This window comes from Stereum hirsutum (assembly GCF_000264905.1).
Source record: "Stereum hirsutum FP-91666 SS1 unplaced genomic scaffold STEHIscaffold_20, whole genome shotgun sequence".
NCBI lineage: Eukaryota > Fungi > Basidiomycota > Agaricomycetes > Russulales > Stereaceae > Stereum > Stereum hirsutum.
Window position 1 is genome coordinate 814,986 of NW_006763150.1, and position 18,766 is coordinate 833,751.

Genomic DNA, 18,766 nt, shown 5'->3' on the forward strand with positions numbered 1-18,766 from the left:
ATCAAAGGACGTCCTCTTCTCCAGCTCTGCCTAGACTCATCGCATTTCTCCCTACTTTCACTACACACTCACGAATATCTCCACCATGGCTTTCGTCGGCCAGTCCTTCCACCACATCATGTCCACCCTCTCAGACCACTGGCACGTCGAAAAAGGCAACGCCCACCCCAACGTCACCACCGCCGTCCGTGACCGTCTCTCCCGTCGCAACGCCCCGCACAAACCACACGAGTACCCCGAAGACTGGCAACACCCACACAAGCTCTCGAACGACCAAAAGCGCGCGCACGCGCGCAACGGGACCTACGTGCCCCATAACGTCCGGCGCGTCGAGAACGGGGCGTATGAGAATGAGTTGGCGAGGGATATGGACTTTTTGTGTGCGATGATGAGGTGGGAGACGGCGGCGGGGTGGATGAGGGGAAACGAGGCGCCGGTGGCGACGCATTTGGAGGTGGAGATGGTGGAGGATTTGGGGGTGTTGATGCCGGAGCCTGAAGGAGGCTGTATTGGGCTTGATGTGTCGCATTGGGACGGTGGTACGCTCTCGATTTTTACGCTTCCTGCCGTATCCTCTCACTGATGTATTGGTTTTTCGTGGCTTTCAGTCTACGACCCGAACCAATCCGGCCTCCCACGGCGTTTCCACCACTTTGATGTGCAATGGAAGCACGATCATACCCAACCCGACCTAGAGAGCGACGACATCTCCATCCACTCCCTGGAGAGTCTTCCTCAGAATCTCACCAGTACCGAGCGTGCCGGCCCAGCTGCTGCACCCGACTCAACCACGTCCGATCCGTTATTGCCTTCATCAGAAAGCATCGAGATGCAGATGCTCAAGAAGATGTTCGACATGAGCATCATCGAGACTCGGTTACAAGAAATGGTAGATCGCAGGATCGCCGACTTGCTGAAGGACAGAGGGAAAGATCAGTCCGAGTCCGAGGAGGTACTACTCAAGACTCCGACGCAGAGAGATGATGCGGGTACGAAGGGGAAGGGAGTCAGCTTTACAGCTGGTTTTGGGAAGTCCACGAGCGCTTGGCTGCCTAAGATCATGGAGGATGACGAGGCGGACGGGAAGGACGCACTGGATGTGGGCAAGGCGGGCGCCGGGGTGAAGACTGTAAACCCTTTGGATATGTCGGCCTTGCACAAGTTGATCGCGGAGGTCAGGTCCGTGGGTTAAACGCTAGATGGTTGTATGGACACGCTGTGGCGCGCGCTTGTAATGTGCAATATATGGCATTCCTTTGCTTTCCATGGTTAACGCATGTAGATTTCATTTATGAGAGTCGATGATCGTCGTACTTCTACCACATAATCTCGTCCTCCAGCGCCCGTCATATCATATCATCGGAACTATCGTAAGTAATTGGTATATGTAAGTATTTGATTGTGGCCATAACCCATGGAGTGCAAAAAATGAGGAGATAACGACACAGCAATCGACAAAACATACTTATACCGGGAATGGGATGTAAGCAAAAGTAGAAATACACAGTAATAGATGCGCTATATCCAGAGACATCGTTGATGCACCTGACCAAAATATGCAACGAAAAGAAAATAGTGAGCGATAAGATCGTGTGGGGAACGATCGTGCGGGGAACAGTCGTGCGGGGAACAGTTTATTGAGAGGATCGCAGCGTATCCAACTGTGCCATCGTGCTGTGAAGCATCGCGTTTACCCCCTCGAGCAATGTCCGTGCTTCAGCCCAAATGACCACTGCCACCAGGTTGCGCATTGGAATGGGAGGTTGAAGGGTCATATCCCTGCTGCCATACACCCAACGCCTCAGCCCACTCTTGTGCATCCTCATGCGAGAATTCGTACTGGTTCATCGAAGGAGCAGGCTGGGGCTGAGGTTGAGATCGAGAAGTGGATGGCATTCTCGATCTCCCGTCGGACACCCTGCCGACACTCTCAGGACGGTAGGCGATGGGGACTGGAAAATTCTCGGCATTGGAGGTCGACGCCTGCGACGACATCCTCTGGCGCTTGTGATTGTCGACATCGGCGTATTGGGGGACATAGTTGACGTTGGGATGTGTACCGAAGGAGTTGTCAGGATAGGTGGTAGTGTAGTCTGTGCTCGCCCGTTTCATGGGAATGGCGGTGACATAGGACTGGGCAGGGTCCTCGACGACTGGAGGGGGCGGATAACTAAGCCACACACCGCATCAACAAACTGGGCATCATTCTCGTACGAGACCTGCACTTACCTCATGATTTTGATTACCTGTTGGGCCTCTCTAATCTGAACCGTGAGATCGCTGATCTCCTGCTGCTTCTGTGCCAGTATTTGGTGGCATTTTACCCTCGTGTGCGTCTCTTTCGCCTGCCATGCCCTCACCTCGTCATGAGAGGCTCCGCACTGTTGAATGAGCACCTGTTTGTCGTTTGTGAGCGAGTGAACGCGCTCTTCGAGCGCGGAGATTCGCTGTTGGTATGATTCGAGTTGTGGCGAGTCGACGTAGACCCGTCGTAAGGGAGGGCTGAAGAATGGGCGGTATTTCGGCTCTATGAGACTGGGATCGGGTGTCACTGTGTTCGAAAGAGCCAAGAAGGGGTATAAAGGCCGTATGATGGACGATTGTAGGAAGCCGTGTGTCAGGGCGTCGAAGCGCCGCCCAAAAAGAGGCAGGTTACGCACCTATCGAGAACCTGGCACGACACGTAGGGCATTCAGCCCAGTGAGGGTCCTCAGAGAGTCTAATGTAGTCCTTCAGACATTCCTCGCAGTGCACATGGCCTAGCGACCCGCACAAAATCTCAAGATCAACATAGTCTCTGGGTGTCAAGGTTGCGATGGTGGCTTACCGCATGGTGTCGCGACCGCGTTCTTGAGGTCGTCGAGACAGATTGGACATACGAGCAGGGAATCCTCGAGAGGTGGTGTGTTTGTTTGGGGAGAGCGTTGGCCCTCGGAGGCCATAGCCGAGGAAGGGGTGAAGGGTGCAAAGAGAGATGATGGCGGTGGAAAGCAAGGTCGAGGCAGTCCAAAACCGGACAAAACGCGCTTCAAAAGGCGCCGTACGTACATGAGTCGTGACGGACGCGACTTGCCATGTGGTGGCAGTGCTGTGGCCCGCCCCTATTCGCGTGTGACATTGTGGCCCATCCGACTCTCATACATCTCACCAAAGTGCTCGGCAGTCACCAGCACATCGTAGGTTCTAGAGACACGATATTGAATTCTTGGAGTTATATGAATGGGACCAGCAGACAATATCGTACAAAGCAGGAGAAACAATAGGTACAACTGTCAAGAGCACACATCCCGTCGTTCGGGATCCGAGAAAACCGAAAAGAAATGCTCGCAAGATCAATTAGATATACACCGTCTACCTCATCAAACCACCACCGGCGACTCATCCCTAAAATCATCTGCCATTGCAAAACCACCAAGTTCCCCCGAGAATGTTGTTGTCGGCAGGATCATCACGGCTGTACGTAGGTAGCCGCAGTTTCTCTCACGCGCCGTTGTCCCCTCCGATAACCCTTCCATTGGTTAAAAATCCATTGTTTAACATGACTTCACGGAGACGGGCAAGGTTCAAAGGTGGAGGGGGTGGTGGGAGGGGGTGGGAGGCACGCCTCACCCGCAAACGCGGCAATGGGAGCGGAATGCCTCGAGCCTGCAGACGCGGTGTCTCAGTCCGAGTGGATGGACCGGCTTCGGGCTGGGACGATGGCGCACGCCTGATGATGTGGGGAGCGCCATTCACAGTGATTGGGCGCGGTGGGTGACCGGCTTCGGGCTGAGTCGATGGCCGCCTGATGATGTGGGGAACACCATTGACAGTGATCGGGCGCGGTGCAGTGGCGAAACTAAGGTGTGCGTGGTGGGTTCTGCTACCAGAGGCGAGCTTGGCCTCTGCATCGAGTTTTGCGCGCTTTGCGTTGCACATGAAGCGTGGGAGAGGAAGGCGGTCTCGGGCGGACACGTCTGCAACAGAATCATCGTCGAGCATCTTCCGTTTGGAGGCTCTGCGACTTTCCAACGCTGCGGCGAGGACATACCGCGACGTAGTATGTGGCATGGGGGGCGTTCTGTCACTATGAAGGAGCACACCGTCGTCATCCAAGGCCCAGTCTGAGATGAAAAGGAGAATAACTGACGCGTTCGCCGGCTTTGCCTGCTCATACTTATGCTTCATATCCTCATACTTCGCCTTCATCTGCTCGTACTTCCCATTCACCTCCTCAGCCCTCCCCCTCGCCTCTTTTTCCTTGAGTCCCATGACTCTGTTCGCCTCCATCGCGGCCTCGCATCTATCCATCAAACTGGCCTTGTCTTTGCTCAATGAGGTAACGCGAGTCGATAGGCCAGCGTTAGATTCCGTGAGTGTGGTCACCCGTGTTTCGAGCTGGGCGATTCTTTCGAGGTATGGCTTGAGGACTGGTGTCTCGATGTAGATGCGCCGGACGGATGTGTTGAGGAAAGGATGGCATTTTTCGGGGACGAGGTTGCGATCGGGAGACACTAGTGGATGAAGAGTATGAGAGAAGTCGATAGAGCCTTAGCTATGGAATGTGAGGTCTCATGGCGATGTGCCACTCACCGATGTGGAATTCGGTCCTGCAGGTCGGGCAAGATGCTTTCATGGGGTCTTGCGAGGACTGGATATATTCCTTCACACATCTATCGCAGTATATATGCCCTACGTGATTCGATCCAGATAGAGTGCACGTCGAAGGGTCAGACATTCTTTGTCCAAGACGGGGGTCTATGTGACTCGTCTAAGCCACTCACCGCATGGAATCGACACGGGATCTTTCAGATCTTCAAAACAGATAGAACAAGCCAGCATAGACATGTTTGATAGGCTGTTTGTAAACCGAGGCAGACGGTGTAGAAAAAGAGGAAAGGATAGAGACGATGCCTGCGATGAGGGTAGACCTGGCAACGCCGCTACGCAGTCGTCCGAAGCGAGGACACAATGGCCAGACAAAGGACCAGGTCACGCTGCGTGCGGACACAATGTCACAGAAAGTCACACGAACAGTTGCGCCTTTGTCACACCGTGACGGGAAAGGAGGCAAGTTGCAACATCGTACATGGCATGATAAAACATAGTGGAATTAGTTGGTACAAATGTCAAGATCCCTTCGTTCGCAATACAAGAACAAGAACGCTCGTGGATCTCCTGGATATACATGGTCCACCCCATTGAACCACCACCAACGACCCATCCCTAAAGCCAAACGCCAAAAAAGAAACGTCCGATCCATGCCGAAAATCTTGCGACCATCGGAGTCACCGCAATCGTCGTTGGCCATAGTCCCGCTCGTCTCACCGCTACCCTCTACCAAAACCCTTCTAACATCTGAGGTACCACATATACTATGGGGGAGAGCGCCTAGACGAATCGAAGGGGCCGGTTCCACGCCTATCACAGGTGCCGGGGGCGATACACTAGGTGCGCGGGATCTTCAAAACGGACGTCGACTTACGTGGTCCTCTCTCTCTCTCTCTCCGTAGAAGGGCTACTTGTTTAGACGATGATAGACGCGCGCCGGAGGGGTCAAAGCGCGTTGGCGTGATGGGGGATTGACGGTTTTGCCTATGCGAGCTGCTACCGACCTTGGCATCCGGAGCACCTAACCTACGGCGCTTCGCGTCCGGGACGCTTGTGGAAGGCCGGGGAGAGACGCGTGAGTCCTCATCCTCATCAGAATCTTCAAAGTCAGAGAGTAAATGTTTGCAACCATACGTCCCGCTCTTAGATGGGGATGGGATCTCGGCCTTGGGCTGTCGTACGGGTGCACTGTGATTTTGAGGGACCACGTCGTCGTCATTGTCATTGATAGTCCGATCAGAGAGAAAAGAACAATGACTCACGCATTGGTTCGTTTAGCGGCCTTATACTTACGCATTAAACGTTCGTATTTGGTCTGTATCAACGTATACTCATCTTGCACCTCCCCAGCTAGCTCCATCGCCCCCTTTTCCTTGGACTGTAAGTCGACGTTCGCCTCCATAACCTCCTTGTATTCATCGGTCAGTCGCTCGTTATCTGTGGTCAGCGCGGTATTGGATTCTGTCAAGCTGGCTATTTGGGCCTCGAGCTCGGCGATTCTTTCAAGGTACGGTGAGAGGGCCGGGGTGTCGAGGATGATGGATCGGATCGGGTCGTAGAACTCCTTTTTGACGAAGCCTGTGGGACCTAGTGAATGAGGAATATGGGAGAAACCATTGAGGCCTTAGCTATGGAATACGGGGGACAGAAAGTTGTCACTCACCGCCCGAGATGGGAAAGTAGCTACGACAGGTCGGGCAAGATGCGGGCTCCCCAGCTGATAAGGACTGGATATAGTCTTCTAGGCACTGGCCACAGGAGATGTGGCCTATGGAATTCGACGCAAACAGACAGGCGACGAAGGATCAGACACGATACGTCTGGCACGACGAGCATATGGATCATCTGAGCCACTCACCACACGGGATTGAATATGGTTCTTTCAGATGGCGAGAGCAAATGATGCAAGCTAGGATAGACATGTTTTCACCGATACGCTGTTTGTTAGCGGGGGAGTGTGAAGAAAGAGACGGAAAGACGAGGTCCAGTTGTGAGCGCCAGGAAGATATTTATAGGCCCAGCAACCAAGCTCATCTGAACCTTAAACCTTATTTACATGGATACACAAAGTCACGTGCTGACGCGTCGTGCGGCGCCGGGTGGCCGGCGCCGCGACAGTCTCTCTTCCGGGTTCGTCCCAGACGCAGCGATATCTGATATTCCTGCAGGAGCCCCGCGTAAAAACTGTATAAGTCTGTCGAGTAAGTAGATGTAATGTAGGGCAAAGGAATTCTAAGACTCAAACATCGTTTGAGAGAATGTATACATCACCTTCCTGCACCCGACCCAAAGCGTAAGGGCGAATGTAAGGGTATATGATTGGTTGTATAAGAGCTCCTGGCAGAGGCGACCAAGGCCAGGAAGGTAAGAGAGCTACTGTAGGTTGCAGAAGAGTTTGTGGTGGTGATAGAGCTAGCGTCGGCGTGGATAGAGATGGTAGAAGAACCAAAATTAGAGTAGAGGTAAGCGTAGCAGAGTGAACGTTAGAAGTATTGAGCTTCACATGACTAGAAGGGTTCCAAAGTCGAGGGAGATGATACAAGAGTCTGATCCAAAGGGTTGAGGCTGAATCTGACCTAAGGCTGGCGGCAGCCTCGAACCTGTATATACCCTGGTGAGTCCATTTGACCGTAGAAGCAAATATAGTTTGATCGGCAGATGAAGGTAGACAAAGAGTAAAAGGGGCTTCTGAGGTCGTCTATGAAGAAGGTATGGGTGATTCTGAATATCCTGCCGGGTAACGATAGCTTTGGGGTTCGCTACTCCGGCGCGTGGTGTTAGTGCGGATGACATCGGTCTCGTTCATGAACGAAGTGCGAGCAAGAAGAGGAAGGCGGGCACGATATCTAGAAGTTCGAGCAGGTAAGCTCACCGAGTTTTCGAAGACGGCGGTTCGCTGGACTGACAGCGAACTCATCAAGAAGCCTTCATAGTTCCTCTTCCATTTTTCAACTTCCTGATACGAAGGAGGTCTAACATGGGTGGTTGGCTAGCACGCCGGAGAGTATTTTGAGGATATCCAAGCTGATCGAGCAAGCGAGCATCGTATATGAATCGCATTCGTTAGCGAGTAAGGTAGACATAAACATGTATAGGCCGGCTACAAGATGGCGGGAAAGAGAGAGACGTGCGTGACAGGCTTTGACGAACACGGGGATAACGGCGGTGACAGGTGTGACGGACGATGTCGATTTACGAAAGGAGGTCGCTTTGGCTTGGAGCTGTCTGTGCTTTGGGCCACTGCCGGCCACATCATTCGTGTTCACCATCGTGCTTGACAGCGACGACGACGGGCGTTCTCGCATATTCATTCTTGGTTTAATCCGTCCATTCCGTACATTTCTTGTTATTATCGTCTACTACCACTACAGAATATACCCTTGAACATGCAACAGCTATCTTCGCTATCCTGGAGCCCGTCACGGCCGTCGTCGTCGTTATCTATGCGCTCCAATCGCGCTGGCAGCCCGTCGTCGTTCTCCGTTGATGATCCCGGTCAGTCTCCACACGGAAGACGCGTCCGTGGGCCTTGAATTTGTCCGCAGTACGCACTAACCGACTTTGTGCTCCAGTTGCCATTCGCAACCAGATGTCTAGCCTCAGGCATACTATACGCCACCAGCAAGGCCAGCTCCAGCACCTAGAACAGCTTCTTCAGCGCGCCCCTCGCCAGCCCATCTCTTCCTACTCTCCACCTCCATCCCCCACGCTCTCCGACCTCATGTCCGGCACCCCCCTCGTAAGACGAACGCCAAGTCGGGACTCGCTGCAGAACCTCGCTGGTCCGGACTCGAGTCTTCCGTTGCCGCGGAGAGGAGGAGAGATGTTTGGGCAGGATGGTGGGATAAGAGAGGGCATTCCTATGAATTTTGGATCGAGTCAATCGGGCAGTCCGGCAAAGCGAAATTCAAGTCCAACTCGGACCCTCAGTCGTACGTGTCTTCGCCCCTATTTTGTATTTTTATTTTCCGCCCCAGTTCCGTCGTTGACACAAAATTGAACATGCAACGCGCCCGAACTGTAATCACCGCCCCCGCCGTCATCGCTTTTACATATACCATATGCGGCATATGATGGCACCCGGCCGATAGGAATACCCGTCTCCTCCGTGGGTAAGATTCCTGCTTTCTCTCGGCGCTCCATCCATGTCACCTCCCACCTCTGACCACCACGACCTCTCTACCCCTCCCCGTCCGTCCTCGGCCTCGTCGACTGTCACAGGCAATGCTCGTGCACTCGCGGACGACGGTCACACACCACCACGCCATCAGTCGCTTAATCCGATCGATCCGTCGTTAGCCAACTCTACATCGTCATCCAATGGCGCCTCATCCTCGTTGTTGCAACCACCCTCACCGAACACCGCGCGTCGTATATCCCTCACACCGGGTGGAACGACAAAGGTGTTAGCGGACCTCCAGACGGGTGTCATCCAAGCCAAGACGGCACTGGAGAACACCAAGGCACAGCTGAGGCTTTCGCAGAGGAGCGTGGCGCAGCTGACGAGACAGACGGAGGATCTGAAAGAGGTCAGGGAGAGGCTCAGGTTGGAGAATGAGGGGCTGAATAATGTGGTTGCTAGGAAGGAGCGGTTGCTACAGGAGGTACGCATCACTCTTGATCGCTGTGGCCATCGCGATTCCCTTCGTCCGTCTATACTGTTCCCTTTCTCGTATGTGTATCTTTTTTTGATGATGCTCACATCGACGCATCATGATATGTACGTGTGTGTAGGTCCTGGAGCGAGCACGAAAAGCCGAAGCCGACGCGACCACATACAAGTCTCAGCTCAAATCCGAATCGTCGACCACTAAAAAGACGATCCGTGACCTCGAGGCCGCACTGCAAGAGTCGACAGCCCTCTCATCCAAGTCCGAACGCGAGTACGTTACACTTCGCGACTCTCTCACCTCCATGAAGTCCGCGTGGAAGTCCGATGTCGAATTGCTGAGGGAGGAGATCAAGAAGAAGGAAGAGAGGTGGCAAAAGGCGGATGAGGAGCTCGGGGGGAAATACAAGAGGTTGCTGGAGGAGGTCGCGAAGGGTACGGAGCAGAGGGAGAGCCTAGAGGAGCTGAAGAAGAAGGATAAGGAGTTGAGGGAGAGCATTGAAGGAAGCTTTAGAGATGAGATCTCAAGATTGAGGGAGGAGGTGGAAAGGGAGACAAAAGAGCAGCAGAAGGCTAATAAGACTGCAGAGTGCGTTCTTTTAACACCTCTTCTCCCATTTCATGACTCTCATCGACGTAAGCAGACATCTTTCGGGCGAGCTCGCACGGATACGTAGGCTTATGCAATCTGTCGGTCAACCGGAAGAAGAAGATCCTCCAGCATGATTTGTCTGGACATTGCTCCATGCCGTTTCTCTGCATTTTGGTACCCAGCTTATTCTATTCTCTCCGGTGGTCAACCTCGCATGTCTTCGTCATTGGACTAATCTCTCGCTCACAACCTCACGCATTGTAATGATCCTCCATCTACCAACCATCTCTGCCTCCCATATCTATCTTTCATCACACATCTGCACAGCCCGTCGCTCACGATGCAATCTTGCGCTCCTACTTACCGCATCATCTCACTCACTCTCATTCTCACATTATTTCCAGCTATCGCCACACCGCATTATCATTGTCGCCACGTACATACAATCGGTTATACCTCTTGCCTGCCCGCTCGTTCTTGCTTTGCTTTCTTTCCTCACACACCACACAACCCATCTTTACTTCTCGTTTTCGATCTCAACACCATCTGGTTACTAGTATCTATTACTTCGTAATTCTTCATGTCTAGGCCGACCCGGGGTCGTAGACCTGGTCTTATTGAACCTCCTTATGTCAGGCAATCCAGACAGAGTATTCCGACCGCGAGAACACGAGTGCTGCAAGAGTCGTCTGCTCAGAACTCGACGTGGCGCAGAGGGTAGCATCACGCGCCACTCGACGTTCAGGTTCCGGCGATTGAACGCGTCCGACAGCCGGAACATCTCATGTCGCCGACCGATTCAAACAGCTGTGTACCCCGCGAAGCATATAAGAGTCTCATGGCACTCCTTCCTCTCCTTGTTCCATACTACCCCTCGTCACCGCTACCACCACTACTACTACTCTCGAAACATTAAAACATAAGGAAAGTGAACAGGATGTCCGTTATTTCTACCCCTATTACGGAGATGTTTGGGATTAAGCATCCTATACTCCTTGCTGGTGCGTTCTATACGTTCATATTCATGTTGTTCACAAGAGTTGACCTTCATCCCTTCAATTCGTGCATGGTTCTGTCTTGGTCGTGATCATATTACTACACTTTTCATCTTGCCTCTGGTTGTTGCTTGTATGATCACGGTCACTGCTGGCAGGTATGAACGTCGCTGCTGGACCCGAGCTGGCCGCTGCGGTCACAAATGCAGGAGGTCTGGGAGTTATTGGAGGACATGGATATACGCCAAAGGTCCTCCGGGCACAGGTCAGCAAAAATACCCTCGCGAATTGAGCCGCTCTTGCTGACTTGAATTCCGTCTGGAACACGCGGATTCACCTTCCTCCTATCACTCTCCCATGGTCGTGTGCCACCTATTCCTCTGGATGTGCTCTCGGTGTTTGGTAACGCCATGACCTGGCCTCGATATACAGATTCAAGCCATCAAGAAGGATTTGAAAGATAAGAACGCACCGTTCGGTGTCGATTTGCTCATCCCCCAGGTCGGCGGAAACGCTCGCAAGACGAACGTACGTAAACTTGCTCACCGGCTTTTATATTCCTCCAACTTCACCTTCTATCACACCGGCACAATCGCCCACGTCAACCTGCGCCCTCGTCATATTGATTTCCTATGCATGGCTAACGGACTTCTTTGCGCTCGGTTATACTTAGTACGACTATAACAAGGGCAACCTCGGGACACTGATCGACATTATTATTGACGAGAAGGCGGCTCTGTTTGTTTGTGCGGTCGGAGTGCCACCGGAGGAAGAGGTCGAGAAGCTGCACAAGGCAGGCATTCCCGTCATGAACGTGAGTCGGTTTCTGTCAACTTCCTCGTACCCGCGTTGCGTCGTGTCGTGTCATGTGCAGCGCGCTGATAGACGGACCGGACATGTGTTAGATGGTTGGCCACCCGAAGCACGTAGCGAAAGCTCTAGCGGCTGGTTGTGATATTATCTGCGCTCAGGCTGGTACGTCACCTCACTTCCAACTGTTTTCCAACAATAAACTGACTTTCTCTTCACCACAGGCGAGGGTGGTGGACACACTGGGTAAGAAGCCCTGTTCCAATCCGTTTCGTCTCACGATACACCCCTAACCAAATCACCCCAAACAGTGACATCTCGGCCTCAATCCTCATCCCCGCCTGCGTCGACGCCGTCAAGGGCCACACCTCCCCCCTCACCGGTGGGCCCGTCTACGTCGTCGGCGCCGGCGCAGTCTACGACGGCCGCGGACTCGCGGCCAATCTCATGTATGGCGCGCAGGCCGTCTGGGTCGGTACAAGGTTCGTGGCTTCGACGGAGGCGGGTGCGAGCCCGGCACATAAGAAGGCGGTGTTGAGCGCGGGGCATGGGGATGTGTTGAGGACGGTGATTTATACGGGGAGGCCGTTGAGGGTTAGGAAGACGCCTTATGTTGAGGATTGGTATGCTTTCATGCTCATTTTCATCTGTGGGGATGATGTGCGAGGTGCTGATGGGCTTCTCGTGCGTGTATAGGGAGCTGAACCGACAGGCGGAGATCGCGGAGCTCACGGCGAAGGGTATCATCCCTAACGAACACGAGCTCAAGGAACATCCAGAGAAGTATCCAAAGGCGATCGCTTTCCTCATGGGTAACGTCGCCGCTGTCATCAACGATGTGCTGCCTGCTCAGCAGATCGTGGATAATATGGTTGCGGAGGCGAAGCAGCAGCTGGAGAGGGGGCATTCGCTCCTCGGCGCGAAGGCGAAGCTTTAGGCTCGTCTGGGTTGACCAGGGTGTTGTGTACGGTTTGATGTGCGGGGTTGTTGTATGAGATCCTACTTTTTATTTGCGGAACATTGACTATCATTGTACTCACGCGCCAGTCCGCGGGAAGACGACGAAAGTGGTCATAGGAATGCGCACACTAAGGACAGAGCTGTTCAACGTTCTTTTGCATTCTACTTGGGCGCTAGGGTTTTGGCGCTGTGCACGGCCCACCCTCATAATATATAAATACTCATATCTTGGTCCAGGGGGGCTTCAATCGCTCCTTCTCCCCTTCCTCTGATCAACGGCTAGTTGCACTCCCTATCGTCTCATGGCAGACCAAGCGCAAGGCGACATGTTCGTATAAATTGCTCGCTTCTGCATGCACGTCACGGAGAACTGAAACTGTTTCCTGTTTCGTGCTGCTTTGGTTAGGCATCATCAGGCGTCTGGACAACAGGTAAGCATCATCACGCTCGTTATACGGCTGTAGGCTTACCTCACCACGTCGCCACCGATTCTCCAGACAGTCCATACACTCGATGGAGTCGATGCTAAATCGGCTTTACTTCGGAGGGGTTATCACGCCTTAGCATTTGGAGCAGGCGATGCTCGCCTTCACTTCGAGAACCATACACACTGCAGCTCATTCGACGACGTACCCATCAGCTACGACGGTTCTACCTCTTGTTTCTTCGTCCAGCGTGATGCTCTCGGTCGTTCCCACTCGCCTATCTTTCTCGACCTTAATCCCAACCCCGCCGCACCGTCAATAATCAGTCAAGAATACTGGCAGCTTAACACCGAGGCAGACCTTGGAAGGTTCGTCAAGGGCGACAATGTAAAGCTGGAAGATACCATCTTTCTGCTTCACGAGGGAGTCGAAGGCGCTCTGGGGTTGACTGTCGAACAGGCAGTGCAAGGGAAAGGAACACATTTGAAGGGGTGGAAGGAGACAGCGAATCTCGGAGACAAGGCGTCCGCTCACATTCGATTATGGGTGAGTTTGAATTTGTTTTTATTTTATTTTTTATTCAATTTTCATCAACTTGAATTATTCGGTGACTTACTGGACTACGCCCACTCCCCTACTACTCCTTTATCCTACAGTTTCCAGGCCGCCAGTCGTGGAAGCGTCAGATTCAGACCAAGGACCATACGTCCTCAAGGAACCCCATACTACTCAAAGGCTTCGTTCAACACATTGGACGATGTGTCGAGGCATACTTCCAAAAGGTATTCAGTCCTCTTGACCCACGCTGATGACTTTAAGATCTTTACAGGTCGCGCCAGACGCTGACGCGACATTCTTCTCTCCAGAACGCAGCCCTTTGCTCTATATCAGGAGAACCGATCACGTCCAAAGAGCTCATCATTCTCGGTGCGGTTCACGTATCAGCAGGGAGCTGGCAGCCCATTTTGGCTTACAATATGCGTGAAACTGTTGAATGAGGATTTCAGAATCATGGTTCAAGCCGGAGTTGGTGAAGTGGTGATGATCATGATCATGATATTTCGTTATGTACTATCCTCTTTCGGTCTCATCAAAACTTGTGTCAGGTAGTGAATTTCGCGTGCTGGGCCGTCTTCGATGTCTGTTAGTTGTCTTCCCACAGTCATACGCTGTTCAGCAGGGTGAACCGCAGATGCTCGCATCCTTGATTCGTGCATGCCATCGTGTTGTGTGGCGTGAAATTGAACGGCCGACAATAATACAGAGCAGTGGACTTGTAGCAAGTTAGTGCTTCGAGGACTTCATACTCAATCGCAGAACGAATGTGCTGCATTTTTGAAGCAACAAAAATGCAATATTTACGGCCATGCGAATGCGTAACTTGAATCCATACACTTATGCACTATCGACTTTCAACTACCAGTGATACATGATTGCACGGTTCTGTGCGATGTCACAAATTCTTTCCAACTAAGCAACGCAAGATACCCAGAATTCTCTGTCGCTCATAATCCTACGTCATACTATAGACGATGCACTTGGTCACTGAAGAGTTTTAGGGAGAATGGGAAAATATTCGACGTACAGTCATAACCTAGAGCAGTAAGCGGATGGGCAACGGAATATATCAATTGACCTGAGCAAGCAGGGATCGGACCTTGATGTGGTTGTTGACGTTGAGGACCCCATCCTTCTCGACATCATCGACGAACGTGATGTTGACTTGGGGAGCGAAGAGCAGGACGTGCGTGGATCCACCGAACTGGAACATCCCAATCTCCTCGCCCTGCCGGACCCGCTGTCCCCTCTCCACCGACAAGACACATGTCGAAACCTCGACCATTCCAACGCCGATGAAACCGACCGTACCAACCTTTGGATTATCAGCCTCGATGAAAATGATTGCACGAGTGGCCGACTGGGTAAGCCAAGCTTGAGAACGGATGAGGGCGCCGTACGGGGCACCTGGCTCGAAATCCGGATCGCCCTCCTCTGCACCTCCGTCGGGAATAACGGCGCAGTAGGTGCCTTGGATCACCTCGGCCTTCACGATAGTGCCGGAGACGGGAGCGCGCCAGCGATGGTAGTCGTAGGGGCTGAGGAACGCCTGATAGACGGTCCCACCGGTGAAGTACTCTGCGGCTCTTTCATCACGATTGAGCATATCGTAGAGAGAGTACTTCTGGGACTTGAGCCAAAACTGATCGTGGGCTTTGACTTTACGGTCGAGGCGAAGCACCGCGGACTCGCATGCGCTGAAGATATTGTCCGGGTTCCCGTCGGAGAGGATGGGGCGGACGTCATCCTGGAGCTCGCGAGTGAAGAAATCGTTCCAGGACTTGTATCCACGATCGACTTGGTTCGGTTTTGGGCATACGTATGTCGAGTTGAAGTCGCCGCGACCCTTGTCCTCCAGCCTCTTTAGGCCATCGATGCTGAACCAGCCCCCTTCCTGGTCGGTAAGCGTAGTGTTTGAGTCGGAGGACTTAAGAAATGTGCCCCAACTATCGAGTAGATCCTTGCAGGCGGTGTTGAATTCGGGCTTTCGAAAGAGCTCGTAAGCTGCGGCGGTATTGCTCAGCAGGTCAAAGACAATGTAGACAGGGACCCCGATAGGCTGCCCAATGTCGTTATCGATGAAGCTGGGGGGTTGGACAAGAATTGTGTCGAGGCAATGGAGCAGGGATTCGAAGTCGTCGATCTAGAGAACACTCAGTCTATTGGTAGGGAATAGAATAGCTAGGTAGATGGCGTACATGGTTCTGAGGAGCGGCCTGGAGAAAGATCTGCTGGAACAGTTCGACCATCTCGGGTTCGGCGTTGATGGCATTTTCGAAATCGTCCACCGCCCGAATATGAGCGGACCCTGCCTTGCGACGCGCAGCAGCTTTCTTGTTCAGATGGTGGAAGAATTTCTCATAAGTATTTTTACTGTGAGGCAGCCATCCCTCGTAATGGACGGTAGAGGTCTGAGGGTACAAGTCTGCTGATGGCATTGTTCTGGAATAGTCGTCAGCATGTGTCTATGGAACAAATATTATTTCCTCGGAGGAAGACTCACAAGATATACGCTATTTCCCTGGTGCTTTGGTAGATGCGGAGAGTGAGGAGCCAATGTCTGGATCTCCCCAGCTAAGGTCTTTTATACGATAACGAATATTTGTTGACGCTTTGGAAAACAAGTCGAATCCTGCGTAAAATGAAGAGTCACAAGCTCTACTCGAAGTAAGCAAGGTAAAGCCATTGAGTCAGAGTAAACACGACATTCAACTGGATCAAGCGATCGTATTCGGTGGAGGACGATTAAGTCCGAACGAGCATGCTATGTCAAAAATGCTTCAACAAGGATGGATACCTCCCTAAAGGCCACGCTTGCACTACTCAGTGTCAGGGAATGACAGTCGACATGTGATCCTGCGATGGAGAATAGCCATCCCGCGGTGGTGGGCGCTCAGAATGCAACAGCTTTGATGAGGAATGCATATGTGTCAGTTCATAGACCGGAGAATTCGTGTCGTGTTGACATCGACCAGAGCTACAGAGTTGTATCACGACTGTGAAAATATCCCTCCACCCGAATAGTTCAGAAGCGTCCAGGTCGACGCGCATCCACTTTCGGGCACGGAATCATGACTAATTTCACGTCGCACGTCGAAGAGTCTTCACATACATTCTGTGAAACTGAACGTATGACCACGTATACGGTCGATTCGCCGAACGGGATCATATCTTCCGCATGAACATCCACCCAGCCTCGTACTGGGCCCGCTTGACGGCGACTCCCAAATCGTGAGCAGCCTGCATGGCCCAGTGCGGATTCCTAATAAACGCTCTCGCCAAAGAGACAACGTCGGCCTCGTTCGCCTCAACGATGGCATTGGCCTGAGAAGACGTCTCTATGAGGCCCACTGCGCCAATGGGCATATTGGGGTATTCTTTCTTGATCTCGGCTGCAAAGGGAACCTAAACAATCCTTTCAGCATTTTGAATCCTTTGCTCAAACGGAGAGGAAGAAAACCTGGTAGTTCGGACCCACGGGGATATTTTGTGCGGCCCAATTGCCTCCAGTCGAAACGTCGACGAAGTCCACACCCAACTTCTGCAGCTCTCCGACCAGCACTTTCGTCTGCTCGATGCCCCATTGGATCCACGTTCCATCCTCCGCCTTCTCTAGGCCTTCCGCCCAGTCTGTGGCACCGATCCGGTAGAACAGAGGTTTCTGGCCCCAGGCCTCGCGACAGCGTTCCACGACGCGAAGTGGCCATCGCATCCGATTCTCCAGAGAGCCACCGTAGCTGTCGGTTCGGACGTTGGAGAGGGGGGAGACGAATTGGTTGAGAAGATAACCATGCGCTCCGTGAAGTTCGATGAAGTCAACTGATAAACAGTGTCACAATCAATGCATGAAGGGTTTGATGACCAAGAATGCAATATTTACAGCCAACTTCTTCGCATCTTTTGACAGCAGCGACGAAGGCATCCTCGACGTATATCATGTCGTCCTCGGTCATAGCATGAGGAGTATGGTATTCTTGGGCATACGAGAGCTCGCTAGGTCCAAAGACTGTGTATGCTATTAGTTTTCGAGTGCGCCTCGTCACAGAATATGCGCACCTTTGTCGGGCCAGCCTCTTTCGTCCTCACTCGCAGCCCAACTGACGGGCTTTTGATCCCTAAGAGCTTGGTAATAAGCCCACGGAGCGAGGGTCGAGGATTTCCTGCCGGCGTGCGCCAATTGGACGCCTATCTTCGTTCCCTGCGAGTGAGCGAAGTCGACGATACGTTTGAGAGGCGCAATCTGGCTGTCCGCCCATAGTCCCTGGAGAATCCTATATGAGGCGGGACGATATGTCGATAGAGGTACAAAATGGCATACAGCGTCTTCAGGCGAGATACGTCCTTCAGGAACAACGGCTGTAGCTTCCATGCAAATCGCACCCACACCACGCGTCGCAAAGCCCTAGATGTGTGACAGAAACGGTAACGTTAGTGAGGCAGGGTAGCGTGAAGCATAGTTAACATACACCGTAGTGAACGAAATGCCAGTCAGTTGCATCGCCCTCAACGGAGCTGTATTGACACATAGGTGACTGCCCAATCAAATAAATATGTCAGCCCCATTGTCGAGGTCTGACACCCAGAAGAAAAAAATTACCACGAAAACGCGGTTATGAAAGGTCACATCACGAATGGTCAGTGGCTGGAAAAGCGGTGGTATGTTCTGGGACTAAAGATCAGATATTGTCAGGTCGATAGATCAGCGCTAGGACGATACAATTCTTAGCGGAGTGTGGCGCCTGGACGTACACTTGGTAGCGTGGCACCAACGCCAGGTTCGTTCAGAGGATAGAACTCCTTTGCACCTGGTACGGCTTTGTTGATGTTGGGCATCTCGAGGAGGGGAGGACGAAGAAAATGTGGGAGGATGGACGTATAACAGCACAGAAGATGTGCCGCCTTTATAGACCAAGACTGCCTCAGACTACGCATCAAAGCAAACACCATCCACCTAACTCAACATACTACTTGCCTTACGAACAAACCATGACAGTGTTTTTCTCCGGAATAACGTCGTGACAAAGAAAGATTCTTGTCCTGACTCGCTCATACTGTATCCTGTAGCGTTGACTCGAATGCCGGGAGCGAAGCCTTGGTCGTCTTGAGTCTCCGACGGTACGTGGCAGTGATGATATGGTTATGACTCGCTTGCAACGCGAATAACTTCAAATGTTGGGTATGATGGACCTGAAAATACAATCGTCAGCTAAGCCGGTGGGTGCCATAC

General features: G+C 52.4%; 8 protein-coding genes across 8 annotated transcripts; 4 read left to right on the forward strand and 4 right to left on the reverse strand.

Moving 5' to 3' along the window:
• Window positions 1-85: 85 nt before the first annotated feature.
• STEHIDRAFT_162904 (uncharacterized protein) lies at window positions 86-1,192 on the forward strand (the record flags this gene model as incomplete). Its single annotated transcript, XM_007310540.1, has 2 exons — window positions 86-539; window positions 609-1,192. 2 exons carry the CDS (start codon window positions 86-88, stop codon window positions 1,190-1,192), a joined length of 1,038 nt encoding a protein of 345 aa, XP_007310602.1.
• An 81-nt stretch (window positions 1,193-1,273) lies between these two features.
• On the reverse strand, window positions 1,274-2,947 carry STEHIDRAFT_172730 (uncharacterized protein). Its single transcript, XM_007310541.1, has 4 exons — window positions 2,828-2,947; window positions 2,661-2,759; window positions 2,230-2,551; window positions 1,274-2,170 (listed from the first exon to the last, which is right to left on the reverse strand). The coding sequence occupies exons 1-4, from the start codon at window positions 2,940-2,942 to the stop codon at window positions 1,717-1,719; spliced, it is 990 nt and encodes a 329-aa protein (XP_007310603.1). The 5' UTR covers window positions 2,943-2,947; the 3' UTR covers window positions 1,274-1,716.
• Window positions 2,948-3,180: 233 nt separating this feature from the next.
• STEHIDRAFT_126017 (uncharacterized protein) lies at window positions 3,181-4,936 on the reverse strand. Its single transcript, XM_007310542.1, has 4 exons — window positions 4,764-4,936; window positions 4,573-4,671; window positions 4,130-4,493; window positions 3,181-4,066 (listed from the first exon to the last, which is right to left on the reverse strand). The coding sequence occupies exons 1-4, from the start codon at window positions 4,825-4,827 to the stop codon at window positions 3,481-3,483; spliced, it is 1,113 nt and encodes a 370-aa protein (XP_007310604.1). The 5' UTR covers window positions 4,828-4,936; the 3' UTR covers window positions 3,181-3,480.
• Window positions 4,937-7,827: 2,891 nt separating this feature from the next.
• On the forward strand, window positions 7,828-10,295 carry STEHIDRAFT_87512 (uncharacterized protein). Its single transcript, XM_007310543.1, has 6 exons — window positions 7,828-8,085; window positions 8,163-8,522; window positions 8,682-8,702; window positions 8,812-9,194; window positions 9,325-9,788; window positions 9,844-10,295. Exons 1-6 carry the CDS (start codon window positions 7,977-7,979, stop codon window positions 9,923-9,925), a joined length of 1,419 nt encoding a protein of 472 aa, XP_007310605.1. The 5' UTR covers window positions 7,828-7,976; the 3' UTR covers window positions 9,926-10,295.
• Window positions 10,296-10,663: 368 nt separating this feature from the next.
• STEHIDRAFT_126019 (2-nitropropane dioxygenase) lies at window positions 10,664-12,678 on the forward strand. Its single transcript, XM_007310544.1, has 8 exons — window positions 10,664-10,792; window positions 10,945-11,051; window positions 11,219-11,314; window positions 11,460-11,600; window positions 11,692-11,761; window positions 11,821-11,842; window positions 11,908-12,219; window positions 12,293-12,678. Exons 1-8 carry the CDS (start codon window positions 10,729-10,731, stop codon window positions 12,531-12,533), a joined length of 1,053 nt encoding a protein of 350 aa, XP_007310606.1. The 5' UTR covers window positions 10,664-10,728; the 3' UTR covers window positions 12,534-12,678.
• Window positions 12,679-12,858: 180 nt separating this feature from the next.
• On the forward strand, window positions 12,859-13,979 carry STEHIDRAFT_162909 (uncharacterized protein; the record flags this gene model as incomplete). Its single annotated transcript, XM_007310545.1, has 5 exons — window positions 12,859-12,884; window positions 12,963-12,987; window positions 13,054-13,527; window positions 13,638-13,763; window positions 13,848-13,979. The coding sequence occupies 5 exons, from the start codon at window positions 12,859-12,861 to the stop codon at window positions 13,977-13,979; spliced, it is 783 nt and encodes a 260-aa protein (XP_007310607.1).
• Window positions 13,980-14,608: 629 nt separating this feature from the next.
• On the reverse strand, window positions 14,609-15,977 carry STEHIDRAFT_115921 (phosphatidylserine decarboxylase; the record flags this gene model as incomplete). Its single annotated transcript, XM_007310546.1, has 2 exons — window positions 14,609-15,682; window positions 15,738-15,977. 2 exons carry the CDS (start codon window positions 15,975-15,977, stop codon window positions 14,609-14,611), a joined length of 1,314 nt encoding a protein of 437 aa, XP_007310608.1.
• A 727-nt stretch (window positions 15,978-16,704) lies between these two features.
• Window positions 16,705-18,372, reverse strand: STEHIDRAFT_135363 (NADH:flavin oxidoreductase 2; the record flags this gene model as incomplete). The annotated part of the gene is made up of 8 exons (XM_007310547.1): window positions 16,705-16,944; window positions 17,000-17,358; window positions 17,420-17,545; window positions 17,596-17,800; window positions 17,858-17,941; window positions 18,006-18,071; window positions 18,137-18,208; window positions 18,289-18,372. 8 exons carry the CDS (start codon window positions 18,370-18,372, stop codon window positions 16,705-16,707), a joined length of 1,236 nt encoding a protein of 411 aa, XP_007310609.1.
• Window positions 18,373-18,766: the final 394 nt, after the last annotated feature.